General features: G+C 39.6%; 2 protein-coding genes across 2 annotated transcripts; both read right to left on the reverse strand.

Moving 5' to 3' along the window:
- Positions 1–7,771: 7,771 nt before the first annotated feature.
- On the reverse strand, positions 7,772–14,714 carry si:dkeyp-74b6.2 (cerebellin-1). The gene is made up of 3 exons (XM_061710020.1): positions 14,064–14,714; positions 9,282–9,401; positions 7,772–9,123 (listed from the first exon to the last, which is right to left on the reverse strand). Exons 1-3 carry the CDS (start codon positions 14,367–14,369, stop codon positions 8,926–8,928), a joined length of 624 nt encoding a protein of 207 aa, XP_061566004.1. The 5' UTR covers positions 14,370–14,714; the 3' UTR covers positions 7,772–8,925.
- Positions 14,715–18,976: 4,262 nt separating this feature from the next.
- Positions 18,977–24,787, reverse strand: LOC133420199 (E3 ubiquitin-protein ligase TRIM39-like). Its single transcript, XM_061709802.1, has 10 exons — positions 24,687–24,787; positions 23,241–23,471; positions 22,743–23,115; positions 22,444–22,539; positions 21,545–21,778; positions 21,231–21,378; positions 21,093–21,119; positions 20,933–20,997; positions 20,721–20,837; positions 18,977–19,855 (listed from the first exon to the last, which is right to left on the reverse strand). Exons 2-10 carry the CDS (start codon positions 23,465–23,467, stop codon positions 19,469–19,471), a joined length of 1,674 nt encoding a protein of 557 aa, XP_061565786.1. The 5' UTR covers positions 23,468–23,471; positions 24,687–24,787; the 3' UTR covers positions 18,977–19,468.
- Between the last annotated feature and the right edge of the window lie 324 nt (positions 24,788–25,111).

Genomic DNA, 25,111 nt, shown 5'->3' on the forward strand with positions numbered 1-25,111 from the left:
CATGGAGCCAAGGTGAGCGCTGATCTTTTCCATTTCCTTTTTAGGGCCAAAAATGATCACCTCTGTCTTTTCTGTATTTAGCTGGAGAAAATTCTGGCACATCCACTCATGGATTTGGTGAATACAGTTACACAATGAGATCAGGGGACTGTAGTCATGTGGTGACACTGGAATATAGAGTTGTGTGTCATCGGCAAAGGTATGGTAGGAAATGTTGTGATGTTTCATAATCTGAGCTAGGGGTAGCATATAGATGTTGAATAGAAGCGGTCCGAGTATAGACCCTTGAGGAACCCCACATGTGATCTTGGTTCTCTCAGACTCATGGTTTCCAATTGACACAAAAAAGGCCCTATCTTGCAAGTAGGATTTAAACCATTGAAGCACAGTGCCGGTAAGTCCCACTCACTTTTCCAGTCTGCTGAGAAGAATGTTATGATCAACTGTGTCGATTGCAGCACTGAGATCCAGTAATACCAGAACAGGATTTGCTTGCATCATTATTCAGATGAATATCATTTAAGACTTTGCTGAGTACAGTCTCAGTGCTGTGGTGTGGCCGAAATCCAGACTGAAATGCGTTAAAAAGGTTGTTTTGCATCATAAAAGCATGGATTTGCTGGAAAATGACCTTTTCAATGATTTTCCCCAAAAACGGCAGATTTGATACTGGCCTAGTGTTGTTGCATCCGGATTGGATTTTTTTAAGAAGCGGTTTTATTACTGCAGTACCTGAGGTATCCCTTGTGTTTTTATTTTCTTTTGCAGCATTCGTAAAATGTTCTTTGTCAAAGGAGAAGTCTGGGGGCTATGTTCAGCTGTGGATAAAACACATTTGGTGTTTAGTGCGCATCGCAGTTAAGTTGTAACAACAAAATAGCAGCTATATGAGGAATGCTGTAGGTTAAACAGTCTCAATGTAAAAACAAAACTGATGCTCCTGCTCGGTTTCCTGGAACACACCTTTTCTGGGAAACAGCAGGCCTGTTTTCTGCAGAACATCAATGATGTGAGATCTGTTGTTAGAAATATGGATTCGCAGTATGTGAGTTTATTGTCACGTGTTAGGACAATTTGTGTATAATTTTTCTCACTGTTCATTGGAAATAAAAGAAAGGAAGACTTAAACATTGAAATGGCTGCCAACATTCACTAAGATCTGAAAAAGAGAAGACATTCACCCAGGCTCAAATCGACGTGACGTAGATTAAATAAGGTTAACAATAAATCAGTAAAAATCAATGTAACATGTGATATTTACTGATCAAAGACTGAGGGAGGGCATCAGAGAAAACATATCTATCACAAGGAGCTGCTTTCATCCCCTCAGCATCACCTCAAAGTGTTGGTGCTGTGTGGTAAATATAACTTATGTGACGATTGCTTCACGTAAATAACAATTATCCCTTTCGACAACCAGTGACTTTGGTGATCAAACGTATATTTCGTCTTTAATCATCATGAAATTTACATTTTCAGTTCAAACACACACGTTTCAATTTCCTTCAGAGAGGATTTTCATTCTTCATCATAAGGTGCAATTTTAACAAGCTTTTTAGTTTGTAGTCTTCAAAACTACTTATATATAAGTTAGTATTATTTAAATGTAAAAGTATCTTCAAGCACACTTAGTCTTGCGATTCAGATGTCAAAGAGGCAAGTTTTCTGTTTATTCCATATGTATTAAAACATTAATTACACGTTAAAGTAAATTGTGTTTAACACGACTATTTCTGTTAATGTGAGATTAATACACACACGTTTCAAGAGTTATGAAACTCAGACAAACTTCTGGACCTGTAGTTTGGAGGAACAAGTAATAGTCCATATAAAACATTAGTTGAAGCATTAGGTCACATGACCCATTTGTTTCTGAAGAGCAATTTTGAAACCCTTTTTTCTTCGTACGGGCCACAGCCATGTTGATCGTGAAGCCGATGGAAACGTGTCGACCTTTTAAAACGTTGACTTGACTTGAATCCAAAATTAGTGGCTGGGTTGTTACAACCAAAAACGTAATAATGGCCAATAACGTAATAATTTTGGCCATTTCAAATTTAATAAAGCCAATAGTGTAATAATGTGCCAATAATGTAATAAAACTTTTGAGTCAATAATGTAATAACTTTTTGCCGATAATGTAATAAGGCATTACATTATTGGCTGGTTATTACGTTATTGGCCTGGTATTAAAAAATGATTACAAAATTATTACATTATCGGAAAAAAGTTATTACATTATTGACTCAAAAGTTTTATTACATTATTGGCACATTATTACACTATTGGCTTTATTACATTTGAAATGGCCAAAATTATTACGTTATTGGCAGTTATTACGTTATTGGCCTGGTATTAAAAAATGATTACAAAATTATTACATTATCGGAAAAAAGTTATTACATTATTGACTCAAAAGTTTTATTACATTATTGGCACATTATTACACTATTGGCTTTATTACATTTGAAATGGCCAAAATTATTACGTTATTGGCAGTTATTACGTTATTGGCCGTTATTACGTTTTTGGTTGTAACATGGGTTAATACGAATAGCTGGTTGCCTCGCTAAGCATGACAGTTTGATGATTACAGATGAGCAAACGACAGCGGTTAGCCATTGGCTGATCCAACTGTCAATCATATCAGAAGAAATACATTTATTGCTTGGTATAAATGTTTCTGTTTCAGGTCCCTTAGAACTCTTATGGTTGTCTCAGATGATTGAGACCCAAACGTTTTATTTTTACCAAATTTTAAATATATTTCTGCTCTAAAATTGGACATTTTAAGATGGGAGTCAACTGAGACGTTCAGCTGTGTATAAAAAACACATTTGGTGTTTAGTGCGCGTCGCAGTTTAGCCTGAGATATAAACGATGTAAAAAAGGAATATTGCAAACCCCAATTATTTAAATGAAATTCCAGTTGCAAAAGGAGGAGAGTAAAACGTACCGGCAGCAAGGATGTGATGTGCTTTACCCTCAGTTTATAATACAGGAAGTATCTCTGCTAGCAGACATCTGTCGATGATGAACTTTTGATTGTCTAAAGGGAGCAATTGTAGCATAGGATCAAATATCACTGCGATACATCCACATAATATACCACTAAAAAGCTTTTCTATATAAAATCTGTTGCCATTTTCTCAGCCAATTTTTGACTTTGAAGGTGTCACCTGCCTAGTCTTCCCTTCTTTCAGTTTTCCTACTCCATACACTCCATCCACGGCTCTAATGTGCTAACGCCGGCCTCTGCTGTGCACCAGGAAGCTGACACTGATGGTCCAGAGTGAACCCAGCAGGCTTCTGGCTCCGGTTCCCCTCCACACTGCCAATCCTCCATCTGCCACCAGATCCACCTCGGAGGGACACACTCTCACCGTGCGTCAGTGGAGATAACAAATAGGTTCATCAAAAAAAAGAAAAACCGGTTGTAACGACAAAATAGCAGCTATATGAGGAATGCTGTAGGTTAAACAGTCTCGATGTAAAAACAAAACTGATGCTCCTGCTCGGTTTCCTGGAACACACCTTTTCTGGGAAAGAGCAGGTCTGTTTTCTCCAGAACATCAATGATGGGAGGTTTCTGTTGTTAGAAATATGGATTCACAGTGTGTGAGTTTATTGTCATGTGTTAGGACAATTTGTTTATAATATTTTTCACTGTTCATTGGAAAAAAAAGAAAGGAAGACTTAAACAAGTGTTGACATTCATGCGAACGTCGTAACAGCTAATGAATCATTTGAAAACTAATAAATTATTTCTACATTTTAAAATAGTTATTTCACATTTTGCTTTTACTTTCCAAAGTTTTGGACTATATACTCCAAAAAGTATACTTTTGTGAGTTTATACCACAAACAGGGGGGTTGCTTTTGCATCAAAGGACAATGTTAATTTTGAAACTTAATTATGTCATTGTAAAATAGGAAGAGATTGTTTTGGAATTTCTAGCAGATCAGATAGAAATAAAATAGAGGGACTTCCTTAAAAAAGTATAGAGAAATGAATCTGTACTTTCGCAAATGTGAGTAACAGATTGATTAGAAATTTGCATGTATTCATTTCATGGTAAGACAACACATTTCCAGAGTAATCAAAATGTTCCGAGACGTCACAACAAATGTCCAAACAAAAAGCTGCTGGAACAATCTGGTAAAAGCTATGTCTGAGAGAATTACAGTTTTTCTCAATTGGTTTGGTACATTTCTCACATCAGAATTGAAATTCTCAAAAGTTCTTGTTCAGTTTTCACATCATCATGCCATTTGTGCAGATGAAAAAGGCAGTTTCTCATTGCATTGAACAAATTGCAAATGCTTTTGTCCATCCATGCAAATGATTGTGTACAATTCTCAGTTTTTTCGTACATTATCAATTGCTTTTGTCATGCTAATCAAAATGCTTTGTTATAGGAATCTATCAAATAGTCTCTTTCCCCAAAACATTTAGGCTATAGTTCATCATATAAGTCTTCACATGCAAAATGATTTACCAAGCCATCATAACATGTCAAGCATATATACATTTCCATAAGACATTTGTCTGTAAATATGATCTAAATTGGTAAATTCCTCCCAGGTGAATCTAGACTTTCTCTAATGAAAAGAGTTGATCAACCAATGATCGACAGTTTTCTGAATGAGCTCAAGGGAGCATCTCATGAACAATCTACTGGGGAGTATATAGGTAACCAGAGCACAATAAAAAGTTACAATGTCTGACAATGGAAGGACAACAGCCAAGAAGAAGGAGAGGAAGAGGGGTGAGGCTGCGTGGTGGAGGAGTAGGAAGAGGAAGAGGCAGAAGAGGCGGACACATGCGTGTTCCTGATGAAATCAGAGCAACACTTGTAGACCATGTTTTGAATCATGGGCTGACTATGGCTGAAGCGGGGAGAAGGGTGCAGCCAAATGTTGGCAGAACAACTGTGTCCTCAATTATTCAAACTTTCCGCAGAGAGAACAGGTGTGTAATCTAACAGTATGTGCTGAATTACATGGAGTTTACTGTATTTACATGTCAATACAATAATGCCCCATACAAAATTACAGTAGCCTATTCCACTGATGCTCTATACAATGCCATTGTGTCTTCCTCAAATTTGTTTTGGTTTACATTTCTATTTCCCACATAGGACTGCAAGACAAGTACACAGGGGTGGTAGAGGGCGGATTTTCACACCACACCAGGAGATGGCTATCTGCAACATTGTTGTTGAAAACAACGCCATTACACTGAGAGAGATACAGACTACTATTTTGCAGGACAATGACACATTTGCAAACATCCAAACAGTCAGTATCTCTACCATTGACAGAGTGCTAAAAAAACAACACATGCGCATGAAACAGCTATACACTGTCCCATTTGAAAGAAATGGTGAGAGGGTGAAGGAGCTGCGCTACCACTTTGTCCAGGTACAACTTTTATTCCAAAACTATATATAGATATGTCCTCGTTTGTAAGTCGCTTTGGGTTTACAGTAAAAGGTGTCTGCCAAATGCAATGTAATGTAAAGATGTACACTACACTACTGTATGTGTGGCATTTGCACATATGCTATGGCTGTAGAAAAGAAGATGCAATATGTCATATACGTTTGATCTAACTTCTTTTGCAAATGCATGTAATGCAGTAATTCCAAAAATAACATTTTGTCTTCTGTATTTAGCGCATGATGGAACTGGAAGCTAGTGATCCACCCTGTCACTTCATTTACATGGACGAGGCTGGCTTCAATCTGACAAAGCGCAGAAGACGGGGTTGAAACCTTATTGGACATCGAGCCACCATTGATGTGCCAGGCCAAAGGGGTGGCAACATAACTATGTGTGCCGCAATATCAGATAACGGTGTGCTGACACACATTCCACTGATGGGTCCATACAACTCTGAACGTCTAATAGCATTCCTAGACACTTTGTGTACAGGGATCATATCCTAGGTGGCCCAGCCGAGAATATGGCCCAGCCCAAATATGCCATAATATGGGACAATGTAAGCTTCCACAAGTCAAACCTAGTAAGGCAGTGGTACGCAAACCATAACAGAATGGTGATGGAGTTCTTACCACCATACTCCCCATTCCTCAACCCCATTGAGGAATTTTTCTCAGCCTGGAGGTGGAAGGTGTATGACCGAGAGCCACACACACAAGTGACCCTTCTGGCTGCAATGGATGCAGCATGCCAAGACATTACTGCAGATTCCTGCAGAGCATGGATTAGGCATGCAAGAAGATACTATCCACGCTGCCTTGCACGGGAGGACATCAGGTGTGACGTGGATGAGAATTTGTGGCCTAACAGACAGGAACGGGAAGAAGCTGAAGATCAGGATTGAGATTAGAATTTGGGGAGTTGTTCATATTTTTTTGTTTACCTACTGTATGACCTATGTTTATATTTTTGACCTATGTTTACACTTACGTATTGTATTTCACATTTGTTATGTGCAGTGCTGTCTTTTTTTTTCTTTATGGACTGCAATGTCAATGTTTGCCAATGAAGAAGTCATTCTGTAAATGTGAATCTTGTCTTTTCCAATCAATCTTACACGTATACATTATATGAGGTCAAATGTACAACACTTGTCATCACACCTAAACCACATTTTACATCAACATGTCCCTTCAAAGTGCCTTCAATTGCCAACATGACTAATGAATTTGACTGTCTTATCTGTACACAATGACACAATGATTAAACATTCTGATGGCACTGACAAGTATATTGACACAAAAACTTGCTTTTGAGGGATGGACTAAGGATTTTGAGCAAGAGACTGGCTTTTGCAGGTGATCCACAGTGTTTTGCTATTGGTTCAAACTGTTTTGAGAAATGCACTTGATCTTCTGCAAATTGCAAGAATGATTGGAAAAATGTACCAAAGTGATTGAGAAAAACTGTAAGACATTCTCAGTACCATCACTTGCTGATTCCATCACTGTTGGTCAATGTCTCATGAGGTTGTGTGGCCTGAATACTACCCAGGTAAGCCCATGCTACAGCTATGGCACCACGTTTCAATGTCTTTAGCTATACCTGGCCAATAGCAGCGGCTCCTGGCAAGGAGGACTGTCCTCTCCACTTCCTAGTGACCATTGTCATCGTGCTCACTTGAAAACACTTCTTTCTGAAGAGTGTGGGGTAGCAGCAGCTGGAGGATTTTTGGTGTTAGTTCCTGGCTGGTGCGGTGGAGGACGCTGTGATGCTTTACCAGCTGATCTCACTGACCTAATACCATTTTACAAGGTGTTGGCAACTCAACTCTCTCTCCTAATGTCTTGGGGGGTGACCAAGACTGGACCAAGGATTCTTTCTTTCTACTGCAAGACTCAAATCTGCTTGAATACACATTGCCAGAGCTGTGATGTCATTCTCACAATGGGCTGTGATCTAACATTATTTCTCATATCCTGTGGTACCTCCGTTCATGTCATCAGTCTGTCCAGGTACTGTCTGGAGAGAGCACCAACTCCATTGTTTGGTCCTGGGCGGTACTTGATGGTGAAGTCAAACAAAACTCGATGAGTGGCCCCCCGTTGTTCAACAGCACCCAGCTTGCCAGTCTGTAAATGACTCAAAGGGCCGTTATGAGTGCGTACCATAAAAGGAGGTCCCAAGATAGATAGATAGATAGATAGATAGATAGATAGATAGATAGATAGATAGATAGATAGATAGATAGATAGATAGATAGATAGATAGATAGATGGAAACATGGATAGATAGATCCAAACAATAGTGTTCTTTATTGTCACAAACATTTACAACAATGCAATTCATGCAAAAAATGCAGCAACTTGGCCATGGTGACTCCTGATTTAGGGTTTGCGATTGTGCCATATCACCAAATTGCACTCTTGGGAAAAAGCCGCCATGTTGGCTGCTATGTTTTGATCTGCACATCGTTTGTTCAGGTCATCTGTTCGTACTGTTTTTCTGATATACGATGAATGAGACTATTTTGTGGCTAAGTTGCTTCAACAGAACAAAAAGACTTTTCCACAACTTTCCTGCCTGGTGTGTATAAACATTAACATCTACAGCAACACGCCGTATTTACGGAGCCCCTGAAGGGACACAGATTTTTTTTTTTATATATAATGAGTTTTACTTTTACTTTAAGTGAGCACGTAAAGTTGTTTACGTGAGCACGTAAAACGTTTATGCACTCACTAAAAAGTTTTATGCGCTCTCGCAAAACTTATAAGTGAGCGCCTAAAAGTTGTTCTACGTGAGCGCGTAAAAACAAGTACATGGGAGTATTGCTGGAACTGGAGACGCTCCAGTTGCGCCCTGCCCTGTTTATGAATGGAAATGACATTACAGGATTTAGCTGAGCTATATTTTAACCTGGGACTCCATTATAAGGACATTACCACTTTGATTGCAAGTAAACAACTTTACCTGCTCACTTAAAGGTTTTACGTGTGCGCGTAAAGGTTGCACGCGCGTGCGTAAAACTCATTATAAAAAAAAGAATCTGTGTCCCTTTAGGGGCTCCGTACGTACTTCCACTATGAATGTTTACCTTCTTCTACTGTATAGATGTGCATGAGGACATGAGTTTGACACCACGTACTTAGACAAGAAGAGCTTGTCAGTTTGAACATCCTTTGTCCTGCAGCCATCCATTTCCAAATTGCACATGTAACATTAAAATGATTTGTAACTCCTCAGGTTTACGGAACAGAAATTAAATAATAGGCCATAATATTCAAGGAAAACATATCTTTAGTATTCAGTATTTTCAGCATTTTGTGCTCAGTGAATTTGACACCAGTTCGATATTGATCTCAACGTAAGGATGTATCCATTTTTAACTTTCTCCTTAAAGGTCTTAAATTAACAAAACAATATTTATTTTACAGTGCTTGTATAAGACACTCCATCTTAATTGTACTTTAACCACACCTATAAGGGGAACACTAGAAACCCAGAGAAGGTGGAAAATTTCCACCCACCCATTAGGTTCCCCCTCTCCAGTTTAAGGTAGGCCTTGTCCCCTCGCTCCATGATTATCAGCCCGGCATTGGTGGCTGCTTCCCTGGTCACATCCTGGTCACCTGCAAAAGCCGAGATCACAGGCCAGCCATTGAGAACCAAACTCACCTGGAGAAGACAAGATAAAGCACATAATTAAGGTAATAAGAAGAAACATTAACATAAACATATGAAATTTGCTGGCCGCTAGTCTGCCAGTGATATTTAAAGGAGTTTTCATTCATCATTTTGGACTGTCCGTTTATCCCTAGAACTGATCTTCTTACTTGTATTGTCTGTCGATTATAAACCTTGACGACATGAAAGCTGAAGCTGTAGACTCCTTTTCTGGGTGCCACAAAGATGCTTGTTGCTGGATCGAAATGGCTGCCAACATTCACTAAGATCTGAAAAAGAGAAGACATTCACCCTGGCTCAAATCCAAGTGTCCAATGGTTGACGTAGATTCAATAAGGTTAACAATAAATCAGTAAAAATCAATGTGACATGTGATATTTACTGAACAAAGACTGAGGGAGGGCATCAGAGAAAACATATCTATCACAGGGAGCTGCTTTCATCCCCTCAGCATCACCTCAAAGTGTTGGTGCTGTGTGGTAAATATAACTTATGTGATGATTGCTTCCCGTAAATAACAATTATCCCTTTCGACAACCAGTGACTTTGGTGATCAAACGTATATTTCGTCTACAATCATCATGAAATTTACATTTTCAGTTCAAACACACACATTTCAATTTCCTTCAGAGAGGATTTTCTCTCTTCATCATAAGGTGCAATTTTAACAAGCTTTTTAGTTTGTAGTCTTCAAAACTACTTATACTTATAAGTTAGTATTATTTAAATTTAAAAGTATCTTCAAGCACACTTAGTCTTGCGATTCAGATGTCAAAGAGGCAAGTTTTCTGTTTATTCCATATGTATTAAAGCATTAATAACATGTTAACGTAAATTGTGTTTAACGCGACTATTTCTGTTAATGTGAGATTAATACACACACGTTTCAAGAGTTATGAAACTCAGACAAACTACTGGACCTGTAGTTTGGAGGAACAAGTAATAGTCCATATAAAACATTAGTTGAAGCATTAGGTCACATGACCCATTTGTTTCTGAAGAGCAGTTTTGAAGCCTCTTTTTCTTCGTACGGGCCACAGCCATGTTGCTCGTGAAGCCGATGGAAACGTGTCGATTTTTTTAAAACGTTGACTTGACTTGAATCCAAAATTAGTGGCTGGGTTAATACAAATAGCTGGTTGCCTCGCTAAGCATGACAGTTTGATGATTACAGATGAGCAAACGATAGCGGTTAGCCATTGGCTGATCCAACTGTCAATCAATCATATCAGAAGAAATAAATGTATTGCTTGGTATAAATGTTTCTGTTTCAGGTCCCTTAGAACTGTTATGGTTGTCTCAAATGATTGAGACCCAAACGTTTTATTTTTACCAAATGTTAAATATATTTCTGCTCTTAAGTTGGACATTTTAAGATGGGAGTCAACTGAGACATTTGGCTCTAAAAGTAAGTTGATCTACTTTGATTCTCATGTTAAAATGTCCAACTTTAGAGCAGAGATTTACAGACTGTTTCAAAAGACTTAAAGATTCATTCAGTTTTTGTACAGTTGGTAAAAGTCTGTAAGATACACTGCCTGAAGCCTTGGTCACATGACCTAACGAGTGGTCTCTTTAAACTCACAGCACTAGTGTCGATTGACATTAGTTAGTTGTAGCATCAACTAGGTATATGAGGTAAAAACTGTGCTGCCTCAAAATGATTGCAATTCAATAATTTTAGATATTTCTTTGCAGAGTTATAGGCATCGTTGTGTTGATTTATCTTAGAACAAATGTAAACATCCAAAGCAAATGTTAGAAATGGGAAAAAACACAACTGTTGTGCATCCTCTCGAGATACCTGGGATGGATATGTGAACAACCCCAGGTATATTGTTTTAATTTTTTGTCTGGATAACTCTGTGAAACAGAGGAGATCTTCAAATGTTTTTCTACGGAGCTGATTGATTGATTGATATCTTTTATTTGGAACACAAGCACAAAAATAAATACATAAATAAATAAAACAGCAGAACAATAAATCAATAAAATAAAAAATAAAAATAATAATCACTAAATAATAAATGTACAATCGTAAACAAAGTAGACAAGACTTAATAAATATAGTAGCAAATGTGTCATGCTTAAAGCTAATCTATGAGCTCCGATTGCTGTGCAACTGATACTCAACACCCAGGGCTTATCTGCGTTTGATAGTTGGATCTTATCGGCAGATCAGTTTCACAAATAGTTAATCAAATACTGTATCACATAATCGCTCATCATCATGTATCCCGTGAATCTTTGGGCCATAGCACCAAAACAAGCTGGTCACAACAGTGACGGGGCTGGATCCTGCATTTCACATCCAAAAGCTGGCCACAGATACGTAGATGTTTGTTTTTACAGTGTCGTACTGCATTGTAACCAAGTGCCAACAATTTAAATTCAGGAAAATGCAGAAATAAGAAAAGATGCAGTTCATTAACTGCATGAACATTTTTTAATTTTTTTTGTAGCACATCAGACAAAGTTATACAGGAAAATGACGTTTACCTGTGTAGCACATTTCATGTACAAGACAATTCAAAGTGCTTAAAATGAAAACATTTCAATGCAATAAAAAGTAAGAGACTTTAAAACCAGACAGGCAGTGCATTGTGGGAGATTAATGAAATGCAACAATAAAAAAACAAAAAGGTCTTCAACCTTTACTTAAGGCAACTAGGAGTTTCAGCAGCTCTGATGCATTCTGGGAGTTTGTTCCACAGGTGAGGAGCACAAAAGCTGAACGCTGCCTCAGCATGTTTGGTTCTAACTCTGGCTACAGAAAGTAGGCGTGACCCTGACGACCTTCGTAATGGAAACTCCCCAGCTCCTCCAGTGTGGACCAGCTGAACAAGCTGGTAGCCATGGATACCTTCTATTGACATAAGATGGGATTTGTTCCTGTTCCTGTTCATTCAAGAGCACCTAACTACAGACTGTGTAAGGAGACCCACTGAGCTCCGCTCTAGATCAGAACCGTGTGACCGGGTCCGGTTTAGGTGTTAGTGCTCCATTGACCAGACGTCAGGGGCGGTTTACTCAACAACTCTTATTCCACGATGACCGAAGTAAAGTTTCATTAAAACATTCAAGTGGTTTTTTTGGAGTAAATTCAGTTGAAAGAAGTCCCAGAAGCATTTCCTGCGCTCGGCTTTTAGCCTTTTGCACATGAGTGAAATTCTTGCAGCTACTGTATACCAAACCAAGCAGACTGCAGAGTGATAAACTAACCACTTTGTAATGGCTCTTTTACACTGCAAAAACTCAAAATCTTACCAGGAATATTTGTCTTATTTCTAGTTAAAATGTCTAATTCTTAGTCATAAAATTTCATTACACTTAAAACAAGAGTCATTACCAGAAAAATAACTTGTTATTTGACAATTTTCACCTGTTTCAAGTAAATTTTCACTTGAAATAAGTAGAAAAATCTGCCAGTGGGACAAGATTTATCTTCTCATTACAAGCAAAAAAATCTTGTTCCACTGGCAGATTTTTCTACTTATTTTAAGTGAAAATCTACTTGAAACAGGTGAAAATTGTTGTTTTTTCCAGTGATGAGTCTTGTTTTAAGTGTAATGAGATTTTTTTGACTAAAAATGAGACATTTTAACAAGACATAAGACAAATATTCTTGTTAAGATTTTGAGTTTTTGCAGTGTACACATTTTGTGTCTTATGTTTGGGTTCAACACTTGCACTTGCCAGGCCAGCTGACAGTCTTGCCGGGGCTAAAATAATCTAAGATGGGCCCCCCTGCGCCCAGATCTCTCCTTCTCCACCTTCCTCTCCTTCTGCTCTTCAGGTTTTTATACAAGCTAATGGACGTTAACATTAGAGCTAGCCAGTTAGGTTAAGTTACAAGGTTGGTAAACGTTGGCTGCGCTGTTTCTTACCTTGCTCTACGCTGACTTTAATTCCAGCTTCACCGTCACCACCCTTTTTAAAATATTTGTGTAGAGAATCTTTGAGGCCTCTATTTTCTTCTTCTCTTTTTCTCTTTTCTCTTCTTTTCTGAGCACCGGACTTGTGCTGACCGGACATTTTGACCATTCTAATGGTTGAATTAAATGATAACATCAAATTTTGATCAGCGGCCAAACCATTTTTGTGTTGGGAGTTTTTACCACAAGGACAATTAGGAAGAAAACAAATAACAAGCTTTTATGTAACTCAAATACTACATATTTTTCCCACAAATAGGCATATTTTGAAGCATTTTGAAAAATGATTCCATAATTTAATGAGAATATATTTTTTTTTTTTCCAGTTCTGAGCCCCCCCCCCTACCCTGGGCCCGGTGTTGTGCCAAAAAGTGATTACCTGCCAGAATCTGATTTCCTCTGATTTCTGGCCGCCGGAGCGCGCACAGCAGCCCGTTGAACGATAGCGCTAAAACGTCAGATTTTCAGATTATGAAGCTCAAGAATGAGATCAAGTCATATTTAGGCAGAAACAACTTTTCATTAACTGTATTTGGCCTTCAATCAATTTTTGGCAGGTGAAAATGCCTATTTTGTGTTGTAATGGTCCTTTAAAAGAGTTAAAAGCAATCCTGTGAGCTCTAGTGTTTATATTATGAAGCTCATGAATGAGATCAAGTCATATTTAGGTAGAAACAACTTTTCAATAACTGTATTTAGCCTTCAATCAATTCTTGGCAGGTAAAAAGACCCATTTTCAGGGGAGAAATCAGATTCTGACAGGCAATCACTTTTTGGCACGACACCAGGACAACAGACCCGTTTGTCCCCCCCTATCGGCGGGCGTGCTTGCACCTTTGCACTTCTCACTTCTAAATGATAGGAAAAGCCCAATGATATTACAGTAAGCTTAGTGGAAATAAAACATTGGAATCGTCGATATTTCTATTTCTGTGCTATAGTAAGTACTGTATGGATGTTTATGTACAACATCTGGGGGCCTCCGGTGTGACCTACCTGGTCAAAGTAGATGGTCATGGTGCGGTTGCTCATCTCAGAGGGTTCGTGGTTGGTGTTGCGGATGGCTGAAAACGCCACCCGGCCCGTCCCCGACCTCACTGACATGCCCAGAGCGTTACCAGACGGCTCCGCCGTCGGCGTGGAGTCGCACACGACCAGACACTTCCCCTCCAGAACAATTGGCTCGGTGTCATTTTGACAGCTGACTTCTGCCGGCCCCCAGCGGCCGAGGAGCAGCAGCCCAGCGAGGAAGAGCATTTGGGGGGGCAAGTGTGGTGCAGGTGATAGAGTCGGACAGTTCATTGTTCGAGTTTTGTTTGTGGTTTTACTCCAAGATGGCCATCACAACGACTTGACAGAAAAAAATTAAAAACTCACTTTGGCCATAATTTTACCAGAGATGAGAAAATAAGACAATCCTTATATAAAATATAACGATCTGTGATCCTCACTTAAAGGTTGTGTTAGATTCTCCACGAAGGCCACTATTTGTTAACATCAAGATGGCGGCTTTCCATAATAGCAGACAGGAAGTGCTGCCTGGAAGGTGGAGGTGCAAATATCCAGTTCCCAAGGACGCGGCAGTAATGCTCTTCAGCCAACGGGGGCACCAATACAGAAAATCCAACCTGGTTTTGTAATTTTTAATTTTCACACCTGTCAGTGGGTGACATAAATGTGCACGTTAAAGATAGATGAATAAAACTCCAAAATATTAAAATATTGTGAAACTACACTTAATATGTTCATCAAAGTTAGAGACCATCCAATTTACACTGCTGTGAAATAAAAACTGACTAGAGAGAGAGGAGGAAATGTTGATATAATTAGAAAACTGGATATGCTGAGTGCTGAGGAACAAAATAAGTGATGAGGTAATGCTTTGGCGAGGAGGAGGCCCGCATGAGTGCTGCCAGCTGGACTCAGGATGGGGGACCGTGGACGTTCACATTCCCACCGCCGAGAAGCCATCTGTGGATAAACACTCGCACTCTCCTCGTGTGCTTTTCAGTTTAATCGTCCTGCCTGTGCTTGCATTCCTTCACACCAGCACATAACCATTTTCAGAATATAAACACATCAAAATAAGTCCAAAAAGAAGAAAAAAATGAATTTTCAGAGATGATAATATATTTTAAATGCAGCTGTTTTCTGATGATTAAGCAGTTACGTTTTTTTTTCTCTTATTCCCCAATAATGTAGCCAACAATTACAAAGCTTTTTCTACAAAACAAACCCTTGGAGCTAAAAAAACACACCCACCTTTGCAGCTACTCTGAAGCCAGCTTCTCCCAGCGGAGCTGAAGAGTCCTAGCAGCCCAGTTCCCCTGTTACCTCCAGTTTTACTTGAAGGTAACTCCTCCTTAATTTGCCCCCCCTCTCTCTTTTCCAGGGGACCCCTGCGTCAGAGCGGACCTCGTTTAATCACATCACAATCACGCCTCCTCGACCTCCCGCTCTTCCAAATCCTCTCTTTCAACCGATATCCTCAATGTGCAGACAAAAGTGTCAAATTCTTGAGAATAACAACATTAGATAGGTTTTTAAACTCTAGGCATCTTTATCAGAATCAGCTTTATTGGCCAACTTTGAACGTGCCTGACAAGGAATTTGACTCTGGTTATTCCGCTCACTGAACCCAGATTTAAATAGTAGCAAACAGTAAATAGACAAATGTAGCTCTTATTTACATATATACAATTTAAAAGTGAAAGGTGCAGCAGTATGAGGTAGACATGGTTATTGAAAGGTGCATTGTTACAGCATATGATTGTGGTTATCATTATTATCATTATTATAATTATTGCACGGTGATTGATTACTCTGAGACTCTATGAGTGATGACAGTTCATCAGAACAACACCTTGGGGGAAGAAACTGTCTCTGGGTCTGGAGGTTTTGGCTACAGAGCTCTGTAGCGCCGTCCAGAGGGGAGGAGTTCAGACAGACTGTGTCCTGGCAGAGCCGCCTGGGAGATTTGCGAGGCCCTGTGCGAAATGGCTGGGAGGCCCTTGCGCGTGAGCGTAGCGAGCGCACGCGAAATTTTTTGGGTTTTTCGGGTCGGATCGGGTGTCTATATGCGCAATTTTAACTCTCCAATTAGCAAAATATTGGATACCTTCCCCTGCCTCATCATCATCTCTTGCCTCGACGCGGGGCCCCACGGCTGCTTGAGACCCGGTCGGATGGGTGATTTTTGTAACAAATTTATCAAACAAGCCTTTCAGAGAGGCATTAAACTCTTCCATTTTCTTTCGTTTTTTTCTTTTTTCATTCCGTGATGGAAATTTCCTGAATCTGTCTCGTTCTCTCGACATTGTGTGATAGTTTGTTCCAACTCCACCCGTCTGGATCAGAGCAGCTTGTGTCTGCGCTTGGTCTGACGCAGTTGTATTGAACAACAGACACCACATCATTGCACATATATTTATTGATATGCACAGACTATTACACATTTAGGTCTGTAATGGAACGTGACTGTTGATATTTATAAGGGAAAAAACGAAAAAAAAAATTGAAAAAAATAAAATAAAAATAAGAAAAACAAAAAAAAACGGCCCCTATCGCGAGGCCCCTAGCGCGAGGCCCCTAGCGCGAGGCCCCTAGCGCGAGGCCCCGTGCGGTCGCATGGTTCGCACACCCCTTGCGGCGGCCCTGCCTGGGTTTGAGGGGTCTGCAGAGATGCTACCTGCCCGTTTCCTGGTCCTGGACCAGTACAGGTCCTGGATAGATGGGAGGTTAGTCCCAATTATCCTCTCCGCAGACCTAATTGTCCGTTGCAGTCTGTGCCTGTCTAGTTTGGTGGCTGATCCGAACCAGACTGTGATGGACGTGCAGACTGTATGATGGCATGTAGAAGGTGATCACACTGCCATCATATAGTTAAGAGTTTAGAAATAACACTATTCAGTATTAAAATGCATTCCTGTACTTTTAGTTATCCTACATGGAAATTAACACTAAACATTGATACAAAAAAAAGCTTGAACGGCACTATCGCTGGAATAAACTAGTCTACAGACAGAAATAAGAAAAAGTTTGGAGATTTGTTCGGCTTTTTTTTTTTTTATTAATGCTTGATACAGAAAAGTCCTGAGTCACATTGGGCTTTTTGTGTTTTATTGGCTTTGTTTTTCATGTAACTCATGGAATTTGTTTTTGTTAATTATCATTGCATAATCTGAAGCTGTCAACAGCTGAATTATTTAATAACTCTTGGCAGTCACGCTCAGAACAGTGTAATCTCACGCTCACTGACAATTTTAATTTAATTCATATGCCAGTCATCTTCATCTCTCAAAGGGAACCGCTAACCTCTCCTCATTCATCTGTCAGCTTTGTGGGAAATAGAAAATGACATATAATACCTCATCAAACGTTCAGGAAAAATAATATCACTATGCTTGTTATTTTCTCATTCAAAGTGTTCTTCCTTGGTTTTCTATTGAACATGTCGGTTCAGCTTCATCTTCTTCCAAGGGAGAGTTTCGGCATGAAGCGGGTGAAATGCAGGGCATTTATGTATCAAATGATGTTAAAGACTGGACTTGTATCCTATGATGACCCAACATGTGTACCACGGCTTAAGTGCTCCTATTCACAAATCCACTTTTCATCCGGTCAAACACCATAAAATTATACGATTTAATCAAATTCAAGACAGCAATAACAATGTACAAGGCACACAACCAGATGCTCCCACACTGTATCCTGGAGTTGTTCCAGGTGAGGGAAAGCAGGCACAACCTAAGGGGCTATGGCATTTTTGAGTAGAAATGGCCAAGAACAAAAAAAATGTCAAGGTGTATCAGTGTCGAAGGGGTGAAACTGTGGAACCGCCTGGATGAGGAACTAAAAAAAAGTAGCTCAATTTATAAATTTAAAAAAAATTATAAATCTAAAATAATGGATAAATATAGAACACAAATATAAATTATCTTCATATTAAACTGTCTAAATTATGCAACTTTCCTCCTGCAGCTATCCTCAAATCGTGAGTGACCACATCGATTTTCTTCTCTTCTTTGTTTATTTTCTTTGTTTTGTTCCTTCGTTTCGTTTTCTTCCTATTAGTATCTTTTGTTTCTGAAGTCTGCCTTTGTTGAAAAGGATAGGCAAAATAAGCCATGAGGCTTCAGCCTATACCTTTTTGGTCAAAAAAAAAAAAAAAAAAAGGAAATGTGTACATATATATAATATATATATTTATACCTGTGTGTATACTGTACATATACAGTGTGTATATGCAAACATCTTAAAATGTAAATGACCAAAACAAAATAAACTAAACTAAACTAAATTTGCCAAATCTACTTTTGTCCAGATTTGATCGATTACATTTGCAGCCATAACGAAACTCAAAATATTACGGTTTCAAGCAACCGTGAGAGTTTCCTGTAAAGCAACGAGCCGATCAAATCTGGCCGTGCTGCATTGCAACTGTCACAATAAGTACAACATGTTAACTACTCAGTTAATAACACCTTTTGCAATGAGGAAACTGCAGAGGTGTTACTTCCTCTGTACTGAGCAGACAGCAGTATGTAGAACTCTGTAGCGACAACAAGGATTATTTACTCCTTTCGGTGAATGTTCCTCGCTTACTATCTGAGCAGGGCATCCAGAATTTGAGCTATGCCCAACGTCATGCAAATGACGGCATCCAGTGTGAGCCACTTATCCAAACAAAGTAGACGTTGTTGTCTATTTTGCTGCCTGTCATAGGTATTCAATCTTTATGTCTGTTGCAATTAGTAGTTGTATCAGAGCTGAATATGTGAAAACTTTGCGTTGTGATTTAAAATCACAGAGAAGCTGCTGGTGGCCGTTTGCAGGACGCCTACTATTTGCGATCAGGACAGCGAGTAGAGGAGTTACGCTTGAATGAAAGTGGCAGAGGTTGAGAGCATAGGTATTTTATTGGCTGGATATTTACAACAAAGCAATAAAGTTTCAATCTCAGATGTGGTTGTCACTTCAATCTGTGACATTCCTCCAGTGCATGCAGCTATAAAAATGTGACCGCACACTTGTGGTGTAGTGGTTACAGACAGATATCAAACTCCCTTCCACCAAACATATTCCAAGTGCAGGACTGAATAAAACCAGCTTAAGAGCATAAAGTAACATAATCAAACATACACCAATATGCACCACAGTGTTCATAATGATATTTGAAATAACGCTTAACATGTAAATTACAGTCCCAGGGTTTTTTTTGTTATCTGTGCTTTGTCAAACTGTTGGTAAGTTTAGGTAACTAATAAGGAGCATTCATAGCAACAGTTGGCTGGGATTGTTTTACAAAAATATTCTGATACTTATCTATTTTATGTACATTTTCCACTTTTATAAGAAACAGGAGCTTATTTATGTCATTTATACAGATTTTTGCCTGAGGTTCAAAGCGTTCCAGCCTCCACTGGGAGACCAGCTTCCAGGGGACAGATGACCAGCGGCGCCGTGTTCCTCCCGTTGTCATGGAGGCAGGGATTGAAGTAGGGCTTCAGAGGCTCAGTGAAGGTCAACCCACTGTAAGTATAAATATGAGCCTTTGTGTCCGTGTTGTAGAAGGACAGCGATCCCTGCTCGTGGTCCAGGAACACGCTGACTCTCAGGGGTGTGTCGCTGATCTTGAGGGTGGTGGAGGGTCCGGTGCAGGCGCGCAGGCTCCCACCTTTCCTCCTGCAGATCACCCAGTAACCGTTGTCAGGACGGACATTGATGGAGCCCTTCCTGTTGATGGACTCCCTGGCAACACCGAGATCCCAGTCTGTTTTATCCCCAACCTGAAGCCAAAGAGAGAAAACCGGAGAAGCACAATTATGATCTCAACAACAGTGACAAGAGGAGCTGGTAACATGCAAAGTGATTTCTAGCTCAACAACCTTACGATGTAACTTACACTACACTGTAAGAAAAGCCTGTAGAAATTACCGTAAAAAACTGTGAAATAGCAACGGTGAAGGACGTTAAATTGTAAATTGTACAGGAGAAAATAGCTTTAATGAAGGCATAGTCATGCTAATTTGGCTGAAAATGGATGTTGAATTTACCAGTTTTGTACGTAAATTGTATAATGTTATTTTGTAAAGGATTACAGTTTAAAATTGTAAAATTCACAGGTTGTTCTGTAATGTGTTTTACAATCCGCTGTATCTTTTACAGTATTATTCTGGCAACCACAGCTGCCAGTTTTTTTCCGTAAAAACAACGTTTTTTTTCTTACAGTGTACTAAACATGGACCATCGATTTTGAGGTACTCACGCAACACTACAGTCATGTGACAAAGTGCAGAGTTATTTTAAAACATTATTTTTAAATTAAAGTATTCTAGCTCCATGTTGGAAGTGGGCTACATCCACCTGACACCAAAGTGGAACAGGGTCTAAATGCAACGGATCTAACATGTTTGACTTTTGAGACTCAAATTTGCACGAGTACATGAAGTTTGATGTGAAATAATCTGGTCTTCATCAGGTATTATAGTTAAATTCAAGCTGAGTTATGCTAAACATCATATCATCCATCCATCCATCCACGCATCTATCCATTAACCTCCCTCTCCCTGGACACCTCTTCCATCTTGATTAAAACCCCAACATTGTTGTTTTTTTACAACTTCTCTGTTTGAACTGTCCTAAGTTTCTTACCTGAACCACCCAATACCATCTCCCAAAGGTGAAGCTTTGTTTCCCCAGAACGGCAGTGCAGGAGTCGAACCTGCGGGGGTCGTTGGGGACTTTCCTCTGCTGGGAGCTCAGGCTCACCTACGGACCGCCATCATCACACTCATTAGCAACAACGATGATGTCAGTGGGATGAAAAGCTTCTGTGGGGGTCATACAGTCAGAGAGCAATGTACCTTTTTACCATCTGGAGACAAAACCAGCCAGCCTGCAGCAGTCACCGGATCCAGGATCACGTCCACTGGAGGTGACGAGCACAAACACATGTTGATTGAATTTTTCCACTTTTGAAAAGTTCAGTTGAGGTTGGATTTGTCTGCACTCTCATGGACATACCTGAATATTCACTCATCTTGACAACTTCTGCAAAGAAACAAAATGAAAACAAACATCATGAAACAGTTGGATACAACCAGATTATTTCAGTTTACAACTATTTTCTTCACAGGCTGGTGAGAAAGGGAAATCCTTTACCCTCTGCTGCAAGTTTCTGCTCGAGTTCCTGACAGATGTCCACGAGCCTGGAGAAAGTTCTCCTCACGGTTCTCACGTAGTGATCCGGATCAGTCATGACTTTGCACCAGTTTGTGGTAGAAGGTGGGGCACTCACATGTGAATAGCTCTAAAACAAAATCATTTTATTATTGAAGGACTACAAGAGCAAAGAGGTTTGGTTATGCAGCCGTGTCTAGTCTGTTACTAATTTTATGCTTGTATGCAATTTGCATATCTAAAATAATCTGATTAATGAGAGTTGAAAAGTGATATTAGGTGTGCTTGATTCTAACCTGCAGGAGATGAAGAGGTTCCTTGGTTTCCTCCAGGTGCTGCAGTTCACTCTGTCTCTGCTGCAGCTTATCAATCTCCTGCTGAAGCTCCAAGAGAAGCTCCTCTGCTCTCGTCTCCACCGCCTTGTGCTTCTGCTCGATCTCCTCGATCAGCAAAGTCTGATTTTTCTCAATGACACAGATTGCCATCGTAGCAAACTCCATACTTGTCTGTATCTGTTTTTCTCGATCAATCTGCAAGAATACATAAATTGAATATATCTAAGACAATGCAAAGTTATATATCAAAATGGGGGGAACGAAAGACATCTTTCCCTTTCCACAAAAACTAAATGTCAGTTGACATTTCACATGAGTGATTGGAAAAAAGAGTTATATTTCTATGAAATGGCATCACAAGTCCTTATCTAGTTCCTGGTAGGAAAAAAAAAACAGCAGGAAGTTTGGTGGATGCTCCATGACCAAACCACAGCTTGATCTGAAAGCCTGATGATGCAGCCAACAAGCTATTTAATATCATTTTTGGTAAAAGAATGAAGGATACAGAAATCCTTTTCACCACACTTTTCTTCAGTCGACTTGGTGTCGTGGTTCAACAGAGGGTACCTAATCTTTTTATGTAATTTTTCTTCACTCAATCTGTTATACTTTGAACCAAGTCTCAGAAAAGCTGAGAAAAATAACACATTTTATTTGCTCCCCGTTGATGTTGTACGTGATGTACAACTGCAGCGTTGGTGAAAATTCACATGGTAGAAATCCTGTCAAGCGGTTTATTTTTATTCCAACACATGATGTTAACCTAATTCCCAAAAGACTCAGTGGAAATGTTAAAAGGCTTGGACGGAGTCATTTTGCTGGAAAATGGTGACAAAATGAAAAAATATCAAGAACCTTACTCTGCTCAGCTCCACCGACTGCTTGATCTCCTCAGTCTTCTTAATCCTGACCTCGATCATCTGTTCAATCTCCGCCTGGGTCTTCTTCATCTGAGCCTTTGATGAAATTCAAAATAATATAAGAACTTTTACAACAGACTCAAACACAATTCAATGATTACAGTAACAACTTTTTTTGCTTTTATGCCCTTTTATATCCCCAAAATCGCTGCACCAAAGGTGAAAAAAAAAGCTGCCATTGAATGTGTTATGGATTATCATGACTTTCTGTGAAAATAGATCCAGCAGCTTCTTCTCACCTTGACCCTCTTGCTCTCTGTCTCCATGGCGACCACTTCATGGTGTTTATGGCCCCTTTCTGTGCATTTCTTGCAAACAGGCGTCTGGTCCCTCTTGCAGAACATCTCCAGGGTCTGGTTGTGTTTCGTGCAGAGGTGACTGTTGACGAAGGCGGCCGGATCCGTCAGCCTGTGCTTCATCATCACAGGATCCCTGAGGTGAGGCGTCAGGTGCGTTTCACAATAAGACCCCCGGCAGACGAGGCACGACTTGATCGCCGTTAACTTGTCTTCATCGCAGATGTCACAAAGTATGTCGTCGGGTTCAGGGGCTTGTCTTGCAGAGCGTCTCTTTGCTGGCACTGGCTTCTTAGCTGGTTCCCCGCTCAGAGAACTTTTGGTTTAACAGAAAACAGCTCAAGGTCAGGGTTTGAAAACCAACACTTAAACATCAGAGCTTCACTTTACGCTGCATTGCTGCAGAATTCATGAATCACAACATTTACAACATTTACATACTTTTTAAAGTGATCGGTGATGTCTCTCAAGCCCACGTTGACCTTGAGTTCTGGGCGGTTCTGAAAGGTGTCTTTGCACAGCGGACAATACCAGTTTGTTTTTGTATCCCAGAAATGATTGATGCATTCCCGGCAGAAGTTATGGCCACATGGGATGGAGACGGGATTGAAGAAGCACTCCAGACAGATGGCACACGTAAACTGTTCCTTACAGAATGCAGAGTCCATATTTCTGTTGGAAGAATGACATTATGTTATTGTGCATACGAATGAAACAAATTGTACTAAAAAACATTAAGTGAGGACCTACGGCTCTGTGGCAAAAACAATAAACCAAAATCTGATTAAGTGTCACCTTTTAAGGCTCTGACCTTAGTGTCAAGTCTCAAAGAGAAATTTATGGATACAAGACATTAAAAAAACACCAATTGTTGACCAAAAGTGTTTTATATGGAATGAAACTGAATTTAGTCTGAATTTAAAGAAGACGAAAAGCATTTTTTTTGCAGAATTTAAGTATTTATATGTATTTTTTATAAGTATATAATGTCAACAGTGCTATAAGAATATGTTAGAAAAAGCCATTGCAGCACAAACTCAGTGATCAAGTAAAGCTGACGTACTTCAGACTAAAGCAAGAATGAAAGCTCAGCCTCCAGCAGCATTTGCATATTAATACGGAGCTTCACTTTACAGGAATGTTCAAGAGTTGCATCAACATTAAGTCTGTTATCAGAGGGTGAGGAGTGTAAACATTCATAAAATACCAAAACAACACCAATTGCGCAGTCTTTTGTCTTTTCTGTTGTTTCAGTGAGCGAAACAACCGAAGACAAATTCCCTGTCTGGCATGTTCAGACTTGGACAATGAAGCTTATTCTATTCTACCATGCAGAGTGTTCCTAAAATGCACTTGTTATGTAAGCATCTCCCTCCTGTCGCTTGCTGTAAGTCCGTACTAGTCGACTAGCAAAGATGTGATGAGTAAAACTCAAAATCTGCAGGGAACTGAGTCAGGACAACATTGTAATTATACAATCTTGGGTGGGTTCGTTGTTTAACGACAATGTTTTATGCAGTAAAACAATCAGCTCTTAGAAAAGCGTTGCCTATATTGTAACTCATTGGGATTGTTGCCAAAACATCTGTAACATCTGAATCAAGTGTTGCAATGCTGCATGCTGCTTTAACATTTATTGATTTCTCTTTAATGCACAAATCATAAAAATAAAAAAAACACATATACAAACCTTTCACCTTGTAAAAACCCATCAAAGTGTTGCCCTACATTGGTACGGTGCATTTTGTGTTTAAATTTAGAGTAGTTGGAGTTTTTGAATTTAAAGCAAAGAGTAAGCAAAAGCTTAGACAAAAGACATTCCCAACATCTCTTTTCTGTTTATATTCTGACTGTCTTCACTATCTGCAAGTAGGAATAATGTCTTACCTTTGTGGACTGACAGACACTTGTCACCCGGTATGTTTCAGGGCAGCACGCCTGCCTTTAAACAGCCACACTTCCTGATGTATAGAAGACTGCGTTTCCTCCCACAGTTGCGTCACCTGCACAGATAAACTAGTAACTCAGGTTCTCCCTCTCAGCCTTTCATGGCTTTCAATCACAGAACAGAACAGTTTCAGTCTCAGTCACCTGATCCGGTGAGATAATACATTGTGTCCCGAGGACCATTCAAGGATATTGCGTCAAACAGTTCCTCTACAAATGAGTTCACGCTGGGTTGAAGCGTTCTCTCTCTTTTGAAATATTATGCAATGCTACAGTCTTTTCTCTGTCTATCACAACTGGTGTTCTCAGACAAGTTTTAGTCTTTATTTCACAATCAGAAATGGACTCTGGTATAGTTTTTTGTT

Source organism: Cololabis saira, chromosome 20 (genome assembly GCF_033807715.1).
Source record: "Cololabis saira isolate AMF1-May2022 chromosome 20, fColSai1.1, whole genome shotgun sequence".
Taxonomy (NCBI): domain Eukaryota; kingdom Metazoa; phylum Chordata; class Actinopteri; order Beloniformes; family Belonidae; genus Cololabis; species Cololabis saira.